The 22,787-nt window shown below is 32.9% G+C and overlaps 3 protein-coding genes and 1 pseudogene across 3 annotated transcripts in view; 1 reads left to right on the forward strand and 3 right to left on the reverse strand.

Annotated features, from left to right (window-relative positions):
* The window catches only part of LOC105563475, a 9,859-nt pseudogene extending 3,579 nt beyond the window's left edge, over positions 1 to 6,280 (reverse strand).
* The window catches only part of LOC105563476 (calcitonin receptor-like), a 47,732-nt gene extending 25,106 nt beyond the window's left edge, over positions 1 to 22,626 (forward strand). The window contains exons 4-5 of the mRNA XM_012015091.1: positions 6,783 to 6,893; positions 22,497 to 22,626. Coding sequence (XP_011870481.1) covers positions 6,783 to 6,893; positions 22,497 to 22,552 — 167 coding nt within the window. The 3' untranslated portion in view covers positions 22,553 to 22,626. The remainder of the gene's footprint in view (positions 1 to 6,782; positions 6,894 to 22,496) is intronic.
* LOC105563474 (esterase E4-like) lies at positions 8,703 to 14,016 on the reverse strand. The gene is made up of 8 exons (XM_012015090.1): positions 13,835 to 14,016; positions 13,052 to 13,340; positions 12,663 to 12,848; positions 11,875 to 12,083; positions 11,065 to 11,236; positions 10,183 to 10,500; positions 9,769 to 9,913; positions 8,703 to 9,662 (listed from the first exon to the last, which is right to left on the reverse strand). The coding sequence occupies exons 1-8, from the start codon at positions 13,973 to 13,975 to the stop codon at positions 9,515 to 9,517; spliced, it is 1,608 nt and encodes a 535-aa protein (XP_011870480.1). The 5' UTR covers positions 13,976 to 14,016; the 3' UTR covers positions 8,703 to 9,514.
* On the reverse strand, positions 15,858 to 21,055 carry LOC105563473 (esterase E4-like). The gene is made up of 8 exons (XM_012015089.1): positions 20,868 to 21,055; positions 19,426 to 19,714; positions 19,037 to 19,222; positions 18,314 to 18,525; positions 17,518 to 17,689; positions 16,634 to 16,951; positions 16,207 to 16,351; positions 15,858 to 16,098 (listed from the first exon to the last, which is right to left on the reverse strand). Exons 1-8 carry the CDS (start codon positions 21,006 to 21,008, stop codon positions 15,939 to 15,941), a joined length of 1,623 nt encoding a protein of 540 aa, XP_011870479.1. The 5' UTR covers positions 21,009 to 21,055; the 3' UTR covers positions 15,858 to 15,938.
* Positions 22,627 to 22,787: the final 161 nt, after the last annotated feature.

Below are 22,787 nucleotides of genomic sequence, written 5' to 3' on the forward strand. Positions count from 1 at the left end.
ATGTATAATTCAATATTAATGAAATATCAAACATTCTTAGTCATTTTTAATGAAAATTTTATGACAAACGTGAATAGTCGAGTTTATTATCAATGTAAAATGCTTGGAAAAATAGATATTAATTTAATAAAATCTTATATTTCAATTTTATATCTTGCGCAATACAAAATGTTATTTTGCTCCAATTTTTTATCAGTAATATCACGTTCTGTTTATTAAAATAATAAATCTGATATTAAATTTTTTGCAAAATACATGTATAAGTATACGCATATTTTCGATGAAAAATTCTACTTATTGTATCCAGAAAGAATGTACTGCGAATAACAATGAGAAAAGCAACTCTCGTCGATACGTACCGCTGACGGCGATTTATCATCGTCTCTGAGATGCAGACCGCCGACCTCGATCACGTTAGTGGTCATCGGTCTGATTCCGTTTAACGTGTGATGAGAATTGACTAGATACAAAGCTATATCGTTATATAGGTCCTTGATATGCGGCACGTCCATGCCGAAGTGCTCCTTTACAAACGTCAATTGGTGGTTGGTATAATAATGCATTTGCCAAGAGAGATAATGCGTCAAGAAGAAATTTGTCAAACGTTCCTTGAAATCCATGCGTTGGCCGGACATCGAGAACATGCTCGGGACGAAGGCAGGATTGGCCGGATTGCCGGATACCTCGTTGAGCCAGTCGTGAAAAGCGTTGGTTACCGTTGCGACTACGGGAACTTTGAGATGACGGCCGAAGGCTAGGTAGCACGGTGCCGCGAACAGCTGCGCATATTATCAATCGATCGATTAATTATTCACACTCAATAAGTTACATCTCGTAATCACACGCTGAGTATCAAGCGCACACACAGACTAGTCTCACACTTGTTTCGCAAAGATGCATCATGCGCCTGGATCACGATCATTTAATAATGCAGTAAAATTACGGTCGGACCTTGACGCGATGTCGCCTCGAGATATCACTCATATAGAGGAGAAACGAATTATCATTATGACACGTCGCTGCACACAGCGGCGAGAGAAAAAATAGATATGATGTTCGTGTCGCGTAACAAGAGCGAATACGTAATATCATGCTGAGGTATTATTACATCGGAATTGCTGATTTTACGAGGCAATTCGGGATCGGTGTTTAAAGCTCGGCGCATAACTGTGCATCTTTCGCAAAATTCTTTCCGAAAATAACGTTTTTCAATGCCTGACAAGTTCGTTAATTAATGGTTTAATTATACGCTAACGTTGATTACGTTACATCTCTCGAGATTCGGAAGGTAAAGTCTTCGCGTGCCGCGAGTACAACGCGAGTTAACACGCAGCCTATTCTTGCATCATTTATTTTCCATTTCGCATTCAATCATTCGGAAACGAGTAAAAGCTCGTTAGAACCTCTAAACACTGTGATATTCATTGAATGAGGCAAATTGAATAACGCAACAAGTATCATACAACTCATATCGAGATTCAAACGTTCCCGGTTTATTATATTGAGTGTGGCAATTTCACGTGTCATTACATCTGTTCGTTATAGTTGCTCTTTCTGCTTTGTTTCGTTCCTCATTCTCCCTCCAGCGTGAATATATAACCGTTCCATTTTGAAAGCGCGAGCCAGTACAATTCGAACGAATAGACTTCTTACAAGAGCCACGTTATTGTCGTTACCGTAAAACTTAATTTAATTTATCATTAATATTTAATAAACACACAATATAAGTTAAATTGAACCATAATGCAAATTAATTAATTAAGATTTCTAATTTAATTTGTTAAACCAAGATGGAATTCAATTTAATTAACTCGTTTTCATAAATTATAAAATCTTTTTGTGACATATATGTATATACACACACGCACACGCATATAATTTATTACTTTTATGACATCTAGTATAATATGAACGCAGCATTTGCGTTCAGACTGTCATATTTGTGATGTCGCTGATCATATTTTAATGTCTCCTGTCTTGCATCACGATATCTAAAATATGATTTAAGATTATTTATAGCCGAATGTTGTGCAAATGTCTTACAAAATTTTAGAACTTATGAGTTGAATTAGTTAATAAAAGACTTGATTCGAACGCTAAAGAACCTTTATAGCAGTAAAAAATTTCTGTAAAAAATGCATCGTCATAAGAGTCCTAACGATTCGAGTTGATTTGCAAAATTGGCAATTTTGATGTAACACTAATATTTCGATATCCAGGTATTGTAAGAGCACTTGAATTAATGGCTTTACGATGGCCTCGAAATTATCATTATTATTATTATTATCATTGACATAATAGGGCGGGATTTTCTCTGTCAAAAGTTGCTTTTCGGTGCTAAAATGTTGCAACTTTAATAAAATTAGACAGCGTTGTCTGTCGTGCGTAATAAATATTTAATAATTAATGAATAATTAACGACTTGCTATGTTACAGGTTGAAGCGTGAGTCAGTTAATTAATATCTCGTTAAAAGCGGTAATAATTTTCATTTAATGATGTTATGTTTGCTTTTAATCCAACCGCGTTTTATTTAACTTTATTAATTATCTCCGCATATCGTATATTTAAAAAATCATGTTCTTCGTTTATACAATTTTCCAACTACAATCGCTTTTTTTAAATCAATTATTTCGTCACACTTTATGTGCTAGTAGATACTATCTTATCTCGTGATAATGACTTGATAACTCGTGATAAATACGAACACGTTATATACCATTTTTCATTTGCGCTGATTACTTTCCTGATGATTCTTTCGTACAATGTTTTCTGAAACCGCTAATGCTTTATTTATATTATTTTTACCAGACAGAAAGTATAATAACAACTTTCGTGTTAAAATGAACACAACCGAGACGAAAGCCTTTTTCGCGAATTAATATCCAAAGGGATGTGAATATAATTACTAAAATTTTATTTCACGTTTAATATTAAATAAGTTTTAAAAAGAAATTTAAAGTTTAATTACCAAGGTTCCAAAAAATGAGAAGATTACAAAATTTCAGAGGATAGTTTGATATCTTTTCTGAAGACAACCAATACGAAACTCATCAAAATATCTATAATCCATATTAAAAATGCGATTCGTAGACATAATATTAATATGTCTACATTAAATCGAAATAATAGGAATTTTCTTGCATCACATTTTTATGCATACGTAAGAATGATTGAACATATATATTTGAAAGCATCGAGCATACCTCTACAATGACCATATCATAGGGAGGATCTTGCGGTGGGTTTTTGATCAGCTGTTGCATTTTTGGATGGCTCAACAACTGGCAAATGTTATGTCCGGCCACGGCCACCAAATAGGCTATAGATGGAGTGCTAAAAGCTTGTACTTCCTTCGCAGTGACATTGTTCACAACGTGTGGAAGAGTGCCCTTTATACTGATATCTGTGTAATTGGGTATCGGCTTTTCCAACGGAAAATGCGTGACGACATCTACCTGATGACCGCGTCTCGCTAAATCCTTCATCAGTGCTTCTTGCATGATCCAATGACTCTTGCCGTGTAACGGGAATACACCGAGAATTCGCAAACCATTAGCAATTTGGTCACAAGCCAAAATCACGAGGAAAACCGGTAGCAACACCTTCATATTGATTTAGTGAGCTCGTCGCGATTTCGTGTACGTCAATATACGTTACATTCGACCGACACCTTACGTCTTACGTAATCTCTGATCTACCAATGCGCAACAGTGCTCGTTATCGTCGCAACTGGCCAACCACAATTACTGATCACACTTCATTTGGGGGAACACTGGTTATAACTGAAAAAAAGACATGTTATTGTGAAACGAGATAAAGCCTCTTAGGTCAAATGTATTTTCAGTAACGTTCTGTACATTGTGTATGGACTTAATTATCCGTTGACTAAAGATTATTACGCACATAAATTAGTGATATAACAATCTCAATGTTATTATCTCTTTGTAGACGTATGCATTTTGCACGCAAAACACATTATTGCACAATTACAACACGTACGCTTTAATAAACGTCACAGTCATAATTTTTGCAAATTCGTAAATGATACGTGACACTCTAAACTGTATGCACAATGAAGGGAAATTGTACTATTACTCACTGCTCGATAACACATGACAATCTTGTATCAAAATTATAACAACTGGCGAAAAAGACGACTTGATGTTTCCATATATTGCCTATAGTCTGAAGTTTTATAGAGAATGTCTTTCACGAGTTCGTTGGCAGTCAGTTGGTATGAATACTGGCCGTCGACCGTAGACTCCCTCTAGAGAAAAGATACACCAAGATACACGATAATGGAGCTGGAGCGGTAGTGGTGGTAAAATTGCCTCGAGCGATGCGTTCCAAGCGTGTCGGAGTCCATCTGCCGAAGTCCGTCTAAAAATTTCCACGATGTATCTACATACTTCAGAATATACATCTTTTAGATTATGATTTCCATTTATTTTCTATCTTTTTATGATATACCATTTTCATCCGTGTATATTCGTGCGCGCGTATGTACGTATATATGTATACGCACGCACATAGTTGTAGAGGCAAGTTCCCTATTATAGGATAGGCTCCTAATATGATAGCGGAGTTTCTGCTAGTTTAGTTAATCATTATACTAGTCATCGTTATACAACAGGTATAATCGGTAACTTGATCAATATTGCATCACTAAGCAATATTATACCTTGCTTATAGGTATTTATACTTAAAACTGGTACAATTGATTTTTTACGTTACCAGAAGGTAGATTTACATTAGACATCTAACTAAAATACTTTACGCACATATGATTTGATAAAGAAAAATTGTAAGTGATAAATCACAATAAGATTTATTTATTTATTTAATGATTTTAACACTTTTTACATTAATTTTTAAAATTTATGTACTGACATGCAGTTAGTAAATTATTGGAATTCAACATTTTTATATCTCTCTAATATTTGCATATTAAATTCAAAATTTATCGCTTTTCATGCAAATTTCTTTCATACAAGCACATATAGATATGACGTAAAATAAACTTACAATTAACCGGACTGCATTTTATAAGCTTTCTTTATTCTCTATATAAAAATAAAATTTTTAGATTATTTTCTGTTTGCAATCAGTTTTATTAAACTATTTTTTCTAATTGACATCTTCCGGTAAGATTTTTAACAATTTTAGGATTAATTTTGATCCAACACAAATTTAGTAAGAAGCCATCCGTCATAAATGGTTTTTATTTTTCAATATTTTAATATGCGATACTTTCATCTTAAAATTCTATTAAAATAAATCTTGTTTGAAATTAATTAAGAGATAAATTTGGATATACACTTATTTCTTTATTTTTATTATACTATTAAGAGAACTATAGATTTAAAAGCTTATTTTTATATTTCTGTTCTGAACCGTTTGCAAGAGATCTGATCAAGAGAATTTTTACGAGTACAATGCATTCTTTTGATCGAAAAACAATTCCATCAACCGTGAAGATATAAGAATTTTCAAAGTGTATATGCCTTGAAACTGATTCTGACGTGAAATGTTCGCCAAAGGAATATCTGTTAGTGAGATGCACAATGTGTTTTACACGAAACAAAGAAACGTTCAATGTCCGACATATAAATGTTTGTGTGACAGAACGAATGAAGAAAATTTTTGTAACGTAAACGGACACAGACATTAATCCTGGAAAATTTGTACTATTTCCGTAATATTAATAATATACAAAATGTGTGGTTATCTGGCTTGGTAGAAATCGAGGGGAAAATGTTCTATATGGCTTTTTCAGTGATTCTTTCTGTACGATCACGTACGTGTCATTCTCTCAGTCTACTAGTCATACGAGAGAAAGAAGAAAGTGATTTATTTTCAATAAAAGTTAGCGCAATCGCAAGAGGTCTGGGATGAAATCCATGTTATCAGCGTTTCTTCGAAACTTGGATCTTGTAAGCAAATGCGAACTTTCTCGAGCTTGTAACCACGATGAAATCCCTTAAACGTGATTTTGCATTAATACATCTTAAGGTTAGTTCACCTTTTCCACATAAATTCCTCTGTACTCTTTTTACGTACATATGAATTTCTATACACACTCATTCCTCGACTTATGCGAAGTATTTGTTCCACATGATATTTTCTTAATCGCAACTGAGAATCGCGTAAATAAAATCTGTCAGTACAAAAAATATGAAGAGAAAAGCCCGTATATTATTGTACAATATATTATATGTGTATACTCACAGGGTTAGTATAGTGTGTACTAATAAGGTTATCATTCTCTTGCTTGTTCCTATCTGATTATGATAGGAACAGTTTATACCGCTTTATCTGATTATATCTGACCATATCTGATTTGATATACTTATAAATGGATGCATTAAAATTTGGATATAATCTGATCAAATTTTGTCACATCTGACATTATTTGATACAATTAGATAAAATTGGATATATGGCTTTTTTCCCTGGGAAATGAGAAGATTTTATGAGTCTCTTGCGGATCTCGTATATGTGTAGGGAATGTGTGCTTTGTGCGTTAGGATATATTCCTAGTTTTTTAGTGATCATGAGTAATATATTACGTATTGTCTCTTTTTATGACCGTCATAAATTGCATGAGAAATTTGTCCAATTTGCTGTGGACAACTGCCGCGGTGTTATAAATTTTCTTTACGATGTCATTATATTGCTATGTAATTTCTTACATATTGAGATTTAATCTCGGCGCGCTGTCAAACGCATTTTACGAGATCATTGGTCTGTTATAATCTCCTATTCAAACTCTTATTTCAGAGCCGTACTGTCGATTCACTTTCGACGGGTGGTCCTGTTGGCCAAACACTCCAGCGGGATCAACAGCTTATATACCGTGTCCTGATTTCATCACCGGCTTCGATGCATCGCGTAAGTACACGTGCGATAATACGATAAAATTAATCCCGCTGACGTTTTATCTGTTTTCAATCAACGATTAGACGTTATTAATCATTGCTATAACTAATCACTACTGTTATTTTCCATTTGAAATTCTACTTGCTTCAGTGAAATAAGTCTTGCTTGTGTAACTAGCATGTGGCAACTATTTCTATATTCTTTCGAAGAGATGATTTGAAATATTACACATTTCAAGTCTCTTTTATTTTATATTACCGTCCCTCCTCTCTTTCTCTTCCTCTCTCTCCCTCCCTTATCTCTCTCATATGAAAGATAATAGTAAATGATTTGCCTCTTGTTATATGATTTCGTTATACATTAACTTGGTAATTTTACCTCTTTAGTAAAGGTAAAATACTTTACATCTCAATCTACCCATTCGATGATATCAGCTATTCATTTGGTTGAAATGTTCGTTTCGCACGATCTATAATTTGTGAAAGAATTCACGATAGAATTCTCTGTTCGTACAATACGTTCATGGATACATCAACGGATATGTTTAGCATTCTGGCTCGCTGTTCGTCAGTTATTTTTGTCGATGCTAACACATAAATAACATTTGAACTATTCAAAATCATTTTAACGTCTTTAAAGCCGTACATCTTAAAGTAGCACAAATTCTCTTCCTTCGAAATCGTGTATTTTAGAACAAAGTTTTTTAAAGGAGATTTATATGTTTAAAAAAGTCATACGTCGTAAAGAATGCACCCATTAATTGTTTCGAAAATGTACTGATAATAAATAATTTATTGATACATGTTGAATTATACACGGAGAGAATTTTCTTTTAAAATTTACCTTGAAAATCATGTAATCGTAGGACAACGTGGCATTTTGAAGAACTTTATGAGTTTTTTCAAATTTTACCATACATTTTACTAGTAAAATGTATACTAATTATATGTACAATTACTAGTATAAAGTATGATAAAATTTCAAAAAAACTCTCGTAAAACTCTTCAAAATGCCATGTTGTCTCACGATTACATGATTTTCAGGATAAAGAGAAAATTCTCTCCGTGTACAGTAAGACGTAGTACTTAGCTCCTTTCATTCATTTAATCATACAGTTTTCAAGTCAATCCGTTTCCAAAATATTTGTAAAAATAATTGTATAAAACAGTCGTGACAGCAGGATCTTGTATTGTTCGAAACTTTTTGACGAGTTGATTGTAATCTTACGTGTCGGGCCGTTTGGATCCACGACAGTAGCATCATCATAGCCATAAAACAGGAATACGTATTACGAGATTTATTAGGAGGCTTTCTATGACGTTACACTGGAGTTCTTTCAATTCATTATCGTTCATATATATCTGGCATAACAAATACTTGAGAACCTCGGGCATAAGATTAAATGCGACGAGAAGATATTAATTAATTCGGATAATTGTTGACCGATTCTCAGGCCAAAAGATTCCTCGCTTGAAGATTCCTTGCATTCTTATAAACGCCTTCGCATACAATAACAGTAAATAAGACAACGTATCGAACTTCGCGCACCTTCGATACTGTGACCCGCGTTTTCTCCGACCTGTTTACTTTGGATTGAAGGATTTACGAAATGATCGATCAGCGATGTGTTCGAACTTGTCGAAGGACTGTACAGTCAGTATAATGGCGAAAGAATGACCAGGAGCCTCGTGCGAGAAACGTATATGCGTTGTTTCGCACGCTCGTCCCGACAAGGGGTTAAGAAACAACGACGTATCACGTTAGAATTGTACTACGAACGTTAGTTGCCTTATTGTTAGACAATGCTGTGAACAATGCTTGTTTATTTTTTACCTCTCATTTATTTCTCAGACATGTTACACGACATATACAGCAATTCTATGGTAAAGATGATAAAGCAATGTCTCAATCGAATTTAAAGTCAATTTTTCTGTAAAGAAAATATTAATTGCGAGAAGAAATATTAACGGTATTCTCCAGGGAAAACTTTGACACGAAGTTCTTAAAGTTTAATTTAAACGAAGAAAACAATTTTGTTATAATAATGAAATAATTTACTTTTAAATTTAAAAGAATTGAGTATACGCATATATTACAAAACACAAAAAATAACTGGATAAACTGTGATCTGAACGGAATATATATTATAAAATAAATATAAGAGAGAATATTTATTCGAAGAGATGTATGTGTCACGTTAACAATACAAAAAGCACACAAAATTTAATGCTGTAGGTATATTAAACATAACAATATTTTATTATTGTTTCTCATTTTATTTACGTTACGATAGTTAATCTTATCGAGTAATCCTCAATCAATATTCAGTTAAAATTATTTAAAATTCAGCGACTAGTAGCAATTTACTAGTATTTTTAAAGTTTAACTCGTGAAAAACTACTTATTTCTAGTAAATCGTAGTCGAAAAACATTATCTTCATTTTTGTACTAATTAAGACCTGATCGTGAACTTGGGGAACAATAGTAGTGCCCATATTCCGCGTGAGTTTAAAAATATCCTTGAAAAGCCCTGAGAGAATATTTCTCATAAACACAGAACTTAGATTTCTCATCAGGAAAAGTACAATTTTAAAATCCAATTGTTAACGTAAATTAAATTTTAACGTCGCAACTTATTTTTTTTTCTCTTCCCAATTCCACCTTTCTTCTCCTTTACGGAAGACTTGTATTTGCGAGTTTGTATCGATATTCAGATAATTATATTTTCCGCTTTGTGAACCAGTTATCGGCAACCAGGCTTTTGTAAGAGGCGTTGGATTTCTAAATCAGATTAAAAATTAATCATTAATACGTGATTAATAACATTGAAATATCGTAATAAAAAGACACACAAAATATTCCAAGAAAGAGATTAAATTTCTCATACCCTGTTTTAGCAAAATCTGTCCACATTTTCGTTAAACACTTTATCATCTTGTAGTCTTCCGAATCAACTGCAGGTGGTGACATGCCGAGATTTTTTATCATATAAGGATAAAACAAGAACCCCAGATCCTCGGCATGAGACACACCTAAAAAATATTGTTTAACTATTAATTAAATCTATAAATTCATCTTCTATATACTTTAACTAACAGATTACTTTTTATATTAATAAATAAACTCAAATTAAATTTACTATAAGATAGAACCATTTTTGTTTCCTTAAAATAACTTACGTACAGACTTAGAAATTAGGAAATTTTGAAACGTTTAGAGTTATTTTATGTTGTAATTATGATGTAAGTACTTTCTAAAATTTAAAGTTATTAGATAGTCTTAAATTAATTAGTGATAATACCTGGAGCCTGAATTTTAAATATTTTTCTCATGGGAGAAGCATCACTCTCGTACGAAAATTTGTACAGATACGTTGCTTCATTATTTTTCAGTTTTGCCTGAATATCCACTACTTCCATTGCACCACGACAGAGGAATTCGTCGCTCAGAAAATCACAGTAATTCATAAAAGTTTCCTCTGATATTGCTTTGTCACCAAAATATAAAGATCGCAATTCCTCGACTGTGACTGATATTTTCGATAATATAGACAAAAATCTGGGTAACATGGATTCCTTAAAATTGGAATCAATTCGTTTAAAATCTTCTTTGTTTAAGCCTGAAATATTAAAGACATTCTGTAGTACTGACCGTTATACATATTGTTGTATGATACGTAATAAATATTTTAACAAATCTTTCTTTCACGTTAGGAAATAAATAATTAAAGCATATTTGCCAAAGCGGATTTGTTGTCAAAGCATTACAAACAATGCATATAGTGTGGTCTGATAAAAATGATGCTACATGATACATAAATAATACTGCATATGAAAAAATATAATATTTATCTCAACAATTGTACGGTAAATTTAACTATGCATAGGCGAACAAAACGATAAAGTAACGCTATCTTGACTAACATGTTATTTTGGTGAATTATTTTGATTTTTATATGTATATGCATTCGAACATCATGGATTAGTAAAATTTACTAACTTTAAATAGATAAATGTTCAATCTTACTCGCGAAAATTTGACGTAATTGTAAATATTGAGAATACACATTTACAAAATCACCTAATACTAATGTTATTTTCAACAGAACACATTCTATACAAATTTAAATCAATTAAAAATGGATATTTTATAAATAATACATGGAGACAAAAACAAAACTCACGTCCGACTGGGTTACTGCATATAACAATAGATCCTTCGTTACTGTTAAAACCTAAAAGGAATGGTACTTTAACCCCGTTGCACATAAGCGTCTCTGGATCTTCTGGGAAAACTGGATTTGATGATTCGTGATCCCAAGAGAGTGTAAATATCATATGATAATTTTTACTTTCCTACGAAGAAGATGTTATCAAAGCAAGTATTGTTTAAACAGTAGCACACTGTAATCGCATTCGCCTGTATTGGTTTGATGCATAGGTTTATCCCGTTTTTAAACATTCGCGCACTTTTTCGATCTGCTATCAACTTCACACTTATATGATGTATTAAACATTTGAAAGTAGCAATTGAACGGAAACTTTCCCGTCAAATTTGTTGTCATCGATTGATGTTTGTGAGTCATGTAAATTGAAAAACATGGATAAAAATAACTTTGGACATATTATGCTTTTTTATTTTCGAAAAGGCAAAACTATCTTTCAGAACAAAAGAAAAATATATTCTGCCTATAGAGAAGATGCTATTGATGATTCCACCGTTCGTAAATGGTTCCGACGATTCCGTAATGGAAATTTTTATCTCACGGATGAGAAACGTTCTGGACGACATTCCGAAATTGACAGTCACCAAATCTCGACCTTGATTAAATGATTAAAACTGATTAGCATTATAAAACAACTCGTGAGATTGCTGATATCACTGATTAAATGTATATTGACAAAATATAATAGATATTAAATTTTTCGTTTGAAAACGGGACGAACTTCTGCATCAACCTAATATAATTGTAATTAAATATTTAGATAATTACATTTTCCGTTAAAAGACATTTTCGTTCAGTTTCTATAAGCTTCTTTGCATCGATTGTTTTGAGAAACTCGTAAGCGACTTTCGGATCTGCGGTCGCTTTTCCAAGTTTTCCGGCAAGCTGAAAACCTTTGTTTTTCGAATGTGGTTGTTCGGTAAAAGCCCAAGGACACCTCATGACGCCGCTTTGCGCTATCGCTTTATGAAATAAACCTATAAAACAATCGTAACAAAATTCCATACATTTTCATCATCATAGAACTTTTCTTCTTTCTTTTCCGTAATGCACAAACTATCTTAGAATCAATTCAGGGTCTTGTAATCATCGATTGCTTAATCACTTTGTGATAGGTTTTATCTTACTAAAAATATCTCTCTCTCTCTCTCTCTCTCTCTCTCTCTCTCTCTCTCTCTCTCTCTCAGGAAGCTATTAGTTGTTTTAACATCTCACCAATATGAATTTTTAATTAAAATTTCAATCAACTATATAGAAATGTTTAATAACAAATTTATTTTAAATATAATCTTATATGAAACTTATTGAAAAAAGACAGAATGGATTTGTTATTTATTCAATTAATTCGTGGAGTTTTGTATTTTCCTTATCGCAACATATTATCAACATATTAGCGTGATTAGCGTTTAAACATGATTAGCGTTTAAAATGAAATTTCGTCGATGAAAATTCGCGGTCAAATTATAAATAAATTCATTATTAAATAGGACGGAATTTGAAGATTTAAAATTATTGTGAGTGTATCGATAAGTTTATATTGACAAAATATACTGTACCTTTAGCTAACGGAGACACAGTTAAACAATGTACGATGGCTCCACCAGCACTTTCGCCAAAGATAGTTACATTTTCCGGGTCACCACCGAACTTTGATATATTTTTCTGGACCCATCGTAACGCCATGATTACATCCTTCACACCTTGATTACCCGTTGCCACTTTGTCGTTAAGGTTTAGGAAACCTGGTCATATTAATACATGTTTTTTCATAGGTTAATTCATTTGAATTAAAAGTAAATGCAGAACGAATATAGTCTAGTTTCTTTCTATTTTATTTCATAGTAAATGGTTGTGCAAGTGAAATAATTGGTGAAATAGATATAACATAAATACTCACAGTATACTAAATGTCACAAATAATTGTATACTGAAACGAACAACGTACCTAGAACGCCTAGTCTATAATTCAAGGTAACCAAAACTACATCTTTGGGTACGATGTAATCGGGGCCATAGAAGAAATCATCGCCAGAACCCACATAAAAGGCACCACCGTGTATCCATACCATCACTGCACGTTTCTTTGAAGGCTCGACTTTCGTGGTGTACACATTTAAGTAGAGACAATCTTCATCGCCCTCAATTTTGTGTGTGAATTCATTCAGTTGAACGGCGACATTTCCGTGCTTCGAGGCGTCTCTCTCACCGGTCCATGGTTCCGCTGGTACCGGATCCTAAATACATAAAATCGTTTATACATAGGATTTTTCAAAATTCGCGCACACCGTGCAATTCTCTATGCTAGATGAAACTTTTTTTATGCAAAATTGCATAAAAACATATTATATAATAGGATTATAATCATGAAAGAATAACAGATTATATAATCATTACATAACACAACTAACAAACAGTCTTATCACAGTATCGTTTAGGCCCGGTCTACAATGAGTTGTTAGTCGTTAGTCAGAAGTCGGAACTATACAATGTCGGTCCTTTTTCTTCCACCCAGAAAGGAAAAGGATCAACATATAGTTGCGACTTCTGACTAACGACTAACGACTCATTGTAGACCGGGCCTTAATCATAATTTTCTCTAGAAGAGTTGACTTTTTGTATTTCTCTAATTATCTTGATGCGCGATAAGCGATCAATTAGTTCAAATTTCTAAAATTATTTTGTCTCATTCTTAAAATCTATTCATAATTATAGAATTTGATATATTTACCTTAAATCTAAGTTCCCCAATTGGCGGTTTCGCATATGGTATTCCTCGGAAAGCGTTATAGTAGTCGCCGTAAAAACCTTTCTCTAGAGTACCAATTAATTTTCCTTCGTGCACGCATATTTCAACTTTGTTGCTGTCCATATTGAATACGCTGATAGACTGACGAGAAAACTAGCGTATATATTAGTTCTCGTTGTGTAGATTGTGAAAGATATCAATTTCAAGGGGCGTTGCATAATAGAAGTGTAAGAGTCGAGTAGGTTGATAAAATTCTATTTATAGCCTGTGATGATGATGTAACATTTTGTAAATACACTCGTAAGTAAACTTGTATTTCCTTTCTTGTTATACAATTTCTCAATGTACAATTACTTACGATGTGTCTTGCTATCCCGAGATGTGCATGGAATATGAAGAAATCGCTTTCCGGTGTACTATAAACGTAAATTAACCCACGGAATTGTAACAATATAATTGAAGAAAAGATAAAATCTTTTTATTAATCACACATAGAATTTAAATCTGCATAACAATTAGTTGAAATTATTTTTAAATTTCACAGATAGATGTTAAAGAAAAAAAGAATCACATATTTCGGAAGTTTACAGGTGTCTACTGTTTGATAATAGGTGTAACGTCTGCATGCCATGGGTAGAGTGGGTTAAACTGAATAGAAAAGTTTGTACCAGTTCGTAATTATATAATACATACCATGTATGTGCAATAAAAATAATGAAAAATTAATTAATAAAGATCTGTAAATTAGTATGCGTCTACACGATTTGGCATTGAGAGACAGTTCAGCGTTTATATACGCGTCTAGTGGTTGTCACGCGTTCAGGGATCTAGACCAAATATTAAGTGTGCTTTTCCTCCTTTCTTACAAGTATTAAACTCTATCTTTCTTTCGTGCATGCGTGTGCGTTTGCGTGCACGCGTGTGGGTTATGAAATAGAGATTAGAAATTTAGATGTTATATTTCAACGATTTAGCAGTGCCAAGTTTTTTTAATAACCAATAATGTTGTGAATCAGGACAGATATGTATCCAACAATTAAATTAGAAAGGCCATCTTTTAATAGAGTATTTATTTGTATTAAAGTTGTTTGCAATACATTTTTATTGAACAAGTATAAGAATTTGTCTCATTAGTATTATTGTCTCCTTTATTGCTTTCGGTAAAATCTTATGCTCGATTGTTTGGATATAACGTTTTAATATCAAATGTAATAAAGTATCTACCGCCACCACTGATTTAAGCAGGACTTTACTCCCCTGGTCACTAATCTTCTTGACTGAAACTTCGGCAGAGTGAACCCTAACCCTTGTATCGATTGAATAATAGTTACACTGATACATTTTTCGCATTTGGGACTGATTTTGAAATTTTGACCCACCCCCAGCACTGGAGTTTACTCTCCTGTAGCGTGATTCTGTAACTCGTTATGTCGTCGTTACGGGCTTTGCGCAGATCTAATATACCGTAGAAAAGCTGCGCAAAGCCCGTAACGACGACATAACGAGTTACAGAATCGCGCTACAGGTCTCTAGTCTTAGTTTCCGTTTACGCGCACTCGGTGAAGTCGGTAACGTTAGTCACGTCAGCCGCGCCAGTGACACTTACGAGCGCGACGTTGCATCAGAAATATGAAAAGGACGTTTTCCTCACCACTGCTTGGGCTGCATTCGGGGAGATGCCATTTAGCGCTATGAGCGTGCTCTGTCCTTGTTACTTGCAAAAGTTGAACAAGGACAGCATACGCTCATAGGGCTAAATAGCGCCTCTCCGAACGTAGCCTTGGTCGACGTTGACCAAGACGACGACGGCGTTTCTTAAATAAAAATATCACAATTCGGATTTTGCATTACATTATTTCCACTTATGGGGCACGTAGGAGAAAAAAAACACTTTTATTTATCATGCAAATCGAACCCAAGCTATCGATTGAGTCTACTTAGAAGTTTATCGGATCAGCCGTTGTTGAGATCCGAAAATCTGAGGGCCTGTCATCTCGCGTCCTTACATAAACTACACGGTCGGTCTCGTGCACGCAGTTCTAGCTACGCTTATACTTGATGCGAGACACTACCGTATCTCGTGATTTTAACGTCGCAACTTATTTTTTTTCTCTTCCCAATTCCATCTTTCTTCTCCTTTACGGAAGACTTTTATTTGCGAGTTTGTATCGATATTCAGATAATTGTATTTTCCGCTTTGTGAACCAGTCGTCGGCAACCACGTTTTTGTAACAGGCGTTGGATTTCTAAATCAGATTAAAAATTAATCATTAATACGTGATTAATAAAAGTGAAATATCGTAATGAAAACATACACATAAAATATTCCAAGAAAGAGATTAAATTTCTCATACCCTGTTTTAGCAAAATCTGTCCACATTTTCGTTAAACACTTTATCATCTTGTAGTCTTCCGAATCAACTGCAGGTGGTGACATGCCAAGATTTTTTATCATATAAGGATAAAACAAGAACGCCAGTTCCTCTCCATGAGACACACCTATAAAATATTGTCTTTATAAAATATTGTTTAACCATTAATTGAAACTACAAATTCATTTTTTAAATACATTAACAAACAGATTACTTTTAATATTAAATAAAATTAAATAAAATTTACTATAGAATAGAACTATTTTTGTTTCCTCAAAATTATTTACCTAGTATAGACTAAAGTAGGAAATTAAAAAATGTTTAGAGTTATTTTATGTCGTAATTATGATATAAGTACTTTCTAAACTTTCAAGTTATTAGATAGTCTTAAATTAATTAGTGATAATACCTGGAGCCTGAATTTTAAATATTTTTCTCATGGGAGAAGCATCACTCTCGTATGAAAATTTATACAGATACGTTGCTTCATTATTTTTCAGTTTTGCCTGAATATCCACTACTTCCATTATACCACGACAGAAGAATTCATCGCTTAGAAAATCACAGTAATTCGTAAACGTTTCCTCTGATATTGCTTTGTCACCAAAATATAAAGACTGCAATTCCTCGGCTGTGACTGATATTTTTGACAATGCAGATAAAAATCCGGGCAACATGGATTCCTTAAAATTGGAATCAATTCGTTTAAAATCTTCTTTGTTGAAATCTGAAATATTAAAGACATTCTGTAGTACTGACCGTTATACATATTGTTGTATGATACGTAATAAATATTTTAACAAATCTTTCTTTCACGTTAAGAAATAAATAATTAAAGCATATTTGCCAAAGCGGATTTGTTGTCAAAGCATTACAAACAATGCATATAGTGTGGTCTGATAAAAATGATGCTTAATGCATGATACATAAATAATACTGCATATGAAAAAATATTATATTTATCTCAACAATTGTACGGTAAATTTAACTATTCATAAGCGCACAAAACGATAAAGTAACGCTATCTTGACAAACATGTTATTTTGGTGAATTATTATGGTTTTTATACGTATATGCATTCGAACATCATGGATTAGTAAAATTTACTAACTTTAAATAGATAAATGTTCAATCTTACTCGCGAAAATTTAACGTAATTGTAAATATTGAGAATACACATTTACAAAATCACCTAATACTAATGTTATTTTTAACAGAACACATTCTATACAAATTTTAAGCGATTAAAATAGACATTTTATAAACAATTCATAGAGATAAAACAAAACTCACGTCTGGTTATGTTACTGCTTATAATAAAAGATCCCTCGTTACTGGTAAAACCTAAAAGAAATGGTACTTTAACCCCGTTGCACATAAGCGTCTCTGGATCTCCCGGGAAACATGGATTGGATGACTCGTGATCCACGGAAGGTGAAAATATCAAATGAAAATTTTGAAGTTCCTACGAAGAAGGTGTTATCAAAGAAAGTATCGTTTACACAGAAGCATACTGTAATCGCATTCGTACGTATTGGTTTGATGCGTAGGTTTATCTCGTTTTTAAACATTGTGCACTTTTTCGATCTGCTATCAACTTCACACTTATATAATGTATTAAACATTTGAAAGTAGCAATTGAACGGAAACTTTCCCGTCAAATTTGTTGTAATCGATTGATGTTTGTGAGTCATGTAAATTTATAAACATGGATAAAAATAAGCATCACTTTGGTCATATTATGCTTTTTTATTTTCGAAATGGCAAAACTGTCGTTCAGATCAGAAGAAAAATATGTTCTGCCTACAGAGAAGATGCTATTAATGATTTCACCGTTCGTAAATGGTTCCGACGATTCCGTAATTGAAATTTTTATCTCACGGATGAGAAACGTTCTAGACGACATTCCGAAATTGACAGTAACGAAATCTTGGCCTTGATTGAAACTGATTATCGTTACAAAACAACTCGTAAGATTGCTGATATCACTGACTAAATGTATATCGACAAAATATAATAGGTATGATATTTTAAAAACGGGACGAACTTATGCATCAATATAATTGTTATTAAATGTTCAGATAATTACTGTTTCCGTCAAAAGATATTTTCGTTCAGTTTCTATAAGCTTCTTTGCATCGATTGTTTTGAGAAACTCGTAAGCGACTTTCGGATCTGCGGTCGCTTTTCCAAGTTTCCCGGCAAGCTGAAAACCTTTGTTTTTCGAATGTGGTTGTCGTTCGGTAAAAGCCCAAGGACACCTTATGACGCCGCTTTGCGCTATCGCTTTATGAAATAAACCTATAAAACAATCGTAACAAAATTCCATACATTTTCATCATCATTATAGAACTTTTCTTCTTTCTTTTCCGTAATGCACAAACTATTGTTAGAATCGATTCAGGGTCTTGTAATCATCGATTCCTTAATCACTTTGTGATTAATTTTATGTTACTAAAAATATCTCTCTCTCTCTCTCTCTCTCTCTCTCTCTCAGGAAGCTATTAGTTGTTTTAACATCTCACCAATATGAATTTTTAATTAAAATTCCAATCAACTATTTAGAAATGTTTAATAACAATTTTTTTGATAATTTATATAAAACTTATTGAAAGAATACAGAATGGATTTGTTATTTATTCAATTAATTCATGGAGATTTTTTCCATATCTCAACATATTTAAAACGCAATTTTGTTGATGAAAAATTGCGGACAAATTATAAATAAATTCATTATTAAATAGGACGAAATTTGAAGATTTAAATTATTGTGAGTTTATCGATAAGTTGATAGTAACAAAATATACTGTACCTTTAGCTAACGGAGACACAGTTAAACAATGTACGATAGCTCCACCAGCACTTTCGCCAAAGATAGTTACATTTTCCGGGTTTCCACCGAACTTTGATATATTTTTCTGGACCCATCGTAACGCCAAGATTACATCCTTCACACCTTGATTACCCGTTGCCACTTTGTCGTTAAGGTTTAAGAAACCTGGTTATATTAATACATGTTTTTTTATAGGTTAATTCATTTGAAATAAACATAAATGTAGAAGGAGTATAGTCTAGTTCCTTTGTATTTTATTTGAAAGCAAATGCTTGGGCAGGTGAAATAATTGATGAAATAGATATAACATAAATACTCACAATATGCTAAATGCCACAAATGATTGTATACTGAAACGAACAACGTACCTAGAACGCCTAGTCTATAATTCAAGGTAACCAAAACTACATCTTTGGGTACGATGTAATCGGGGCCATAGAAGAAATCATCGCCAGAACCCACATAAAAGGCACCACCGTGTATCCATACCATCACTGCACGTTTCTTTGAAGGCTCGACTTTCGTGGTGTACACATTTAAGTAGAGACAATCTTCATCGCCCTCAATTTCGCGTGTGAATTCATTCAGTTGAACGGCGACATTTCCGTGCTTCGAGGCGTCTCTCTCACCGGTCCATGGTTCCGCTGGTACCGGATCCTAAATACATAAAATCGTTTATACATAGGGTTTTTCAAAATTCGCGCACACTGTGCAATTCTCTGTGCTAGATGAAACTTTTTTTTATGCTAAATTGCATTCAACTAGTAGGAAATGAGAATAATGTGTAGCTAACAAATGAATTTTCGTATGAATCAGGAACTACGTGTACTGGACGTCCATAGTCTATGCTATTTAATTATTTTTCTTTCGTAATGAATATCTTTAAACTTCATTACTAATTTATATTATTAGCGGATTATTTAATAAATTGGAAGATTAATTTATGTATTGATTATGAATACATTGTTTTAATTCGTTAATTTCTCTAATTGCATGTGGAAACATTGTTTTATCACAATCTTCTTTCTGTAAGCAACAGACAGATTATAAGATTATATATTAATTACGTAATATAACTGATAAATAATTTTATCAGTGCCGTCTAATTGTAATTTTTTCTGAAAGAACAAACCTTTCGTATTTTTCTTATTTTTTTAGGATATGATAAACTATTAATCCTGGCTGAGGTAATATTTTTCGCAATAAGAATTTTAATTTAGTATGGGGAGTAAGGGTTATTGTAATGAATGCTAAGTATAACATTTGAAATAATTATCAAATCGTTTAGCGATTTTTATAACACGTGAATTCGCTGACGATAACGATTCCACCTAACGAAAATCTATTTTATATGTCCGGTAAGTAACGGCGCGCAGGACAGGTTGGAAAAAGACGGTATATGGATTCACTTGTTAGTAATTTAATTGGCCACTTCCACCTGTGCCAGGTCCTAAAAATGGCGTTTATGTTTCAAATTGATTTATATGATAAACAATGAAGTTGAAAAATTAATTAATATTTTATATTATTATTTGATTTTTACATATGTATAGATAAAAACATATTATATAATAAGGTTATAATCTTTATAGTCATGAAAGAAAAACGGATTATATAATCATTACATAACACAACTAATTTGCAGTCTTATCACAGTATTGTTTAATCATAATTTTCTCTAGAAGAGTTGACTTTTTGTATTTCTCTAATTATCTTGATGCGCCATAAGCGATCAATTAGTTCAAATTTATAAAATTATTTTGTCTCATTCTTAAAATCTATTCATAATTATAGAGTTTGTTATTCTTACCTTAAATCTAAGTTCCCCAATTGGCGGTTTCGCATATGGTATTCCTCGGAAAGCGTTATAGTAGTCGCCGTAAAAACTTTTCTCCAGAGCACCAATTAATTTTCCTTCGTGCACACATATTTCAACTTTGTTGTTGTCCATATTGAATACGCTGAAAGACTGACGAGAATACCAGCGTATATATTAGTCCTCGTTGTGTAGATGTATATGTGAAAGATATGAATCAATTGCAAGAGACCTTGCATTGTAGATGTGCAAAAGCCGAGTATGTTGATAAAGTTTTATTTATAGCCTGTAATGATGATGTAATATTTTGCAAATGTACGCGTAGGTAAACTTGTATTTCCTTTCTTGTTATATTTCTCAATGTATAACTACTTACGATGCGTCTTGCTATCCCGAGATGTGCGATAAATATGAAGAAATCGCTTCCCGATGTACTATAAATGTAAATCAACCCACGAAATTGTAACAATATAATTGAAGAAAAGATACAATCTTTTTATTAATCACACATAGAATTTAAATCTGCATAACAATTAGTTGAAATAATTTTTAAATTTCAGATAGATGTTAAAGAAAAAAAGAATCACATATTTTGGAAGTTTACAGGTGTCTACTATTTAGTAATAGGTGTAACATCTGACATGTCATGGGTAGAGTGGGTTAAATTGAATTAGAAAAGTTCTGTACCAGTTTGTAATTATACATATGATATGGGCAATAAATAATGAATAATTAATAAATAAAGACCTGTGAATTAGTATGCGTCCACACGATTTGGCAATGAGAGACAGATCAGCGTTTATATACGCGTCTACACGCAAAGAAAAGATTAGTCAAAAGAGCTAAAATTTAGCAGTGACAGGTAAAATGTGTCTTTGAAATAGGGACTGCTAATGTTGTTGCTGCCAAACCTCAATTTATTAGCTCTTTGAATTTTGTTACTGCAGCGAAAAATATCAGCTGTTAGGAACAAATAATATTTAGATGTATGTACATACAGAGGCGCAGAAACGTACGTCGAACAGCATTATAGGACGAAAAGAACGATACCATGCCGTTGTATTGTACCACGAAGTAATGATACGTTGATATGCAACGTCTCAAAAACAATTGCCAATCGCATGTCGGGATCGCGCGCGTAATATATTTCGAAGTAGCTGCTATTTTCTTAGCTGCTCGTGCTAAGTGCGCTATTCTTTCCAACTAATAAAGTTGTATCTCGTAGTAATTGAATTTTATCTATAATCACCAATTTTTAGCAATGGCAACAAAACATTTAGCCTTTTAACTAATTTCAAAGCAGCTACTGCAATTTAGCTGATATTACTAAATCATTTTTTTGCGTGTAAGTAGTGGTTGTTACGCGTGCAGAGATCTAACGTCACGCGTTATTCCTGCATAGTCATTCTTGTTTACAATGCACTTCTCCTAATGTCTTGTCGCGCGCTTAGCAACAACAGACTTATTATCAGATACCGTATATACAGGGTATTATGTAATATCCGCCTCACTTTTATTTATGGATAGAGCGGACTAGACTGACAATGAGTGAAATATCCTATACTCTTTTGCAATTTTCGCAATAATTAACCAGTTATTAATTTTTAAAAATCGCTGTTTTAGCCCGGCCTACCACCCAATTCAAGCTGGCGACGAGATGCGGCCGTCCCGCGATATAAAACATTATTTTTATGAATTTGAAATTAAATGTTATTCTTAATAAAGAGTTCGAGATTTTTGTCATAATTTGAAATCATTGTTTGCTATATTTACAAATAAGCCTCAAATTATTAATAAGTTAAAAAGGCCACTAAAGTTTGACGAGTAATGTACCACATTATATTTGTATATCTCATTTGTATATTTCTTTATTTTTATTAATAACATTTTCGGTAATAAAATTCAAATCAATTT

Source organism: Vollenhovia emeryi, unplaced genomic scaffold (assembly GCF_000949405.1).
Source record: "Vollenhovia emeryi isolate VEMERY1.0 unplaced genomic scaffold, V.emery_V1.0 DF939175.1, whole genome shotgun sequence".
NCBI lineage: Eukaryota > Metazoa > Arthropoda > Insecta > Hymenoptera > Formicidae > Vollenhovia > Vollenhovia emeryi.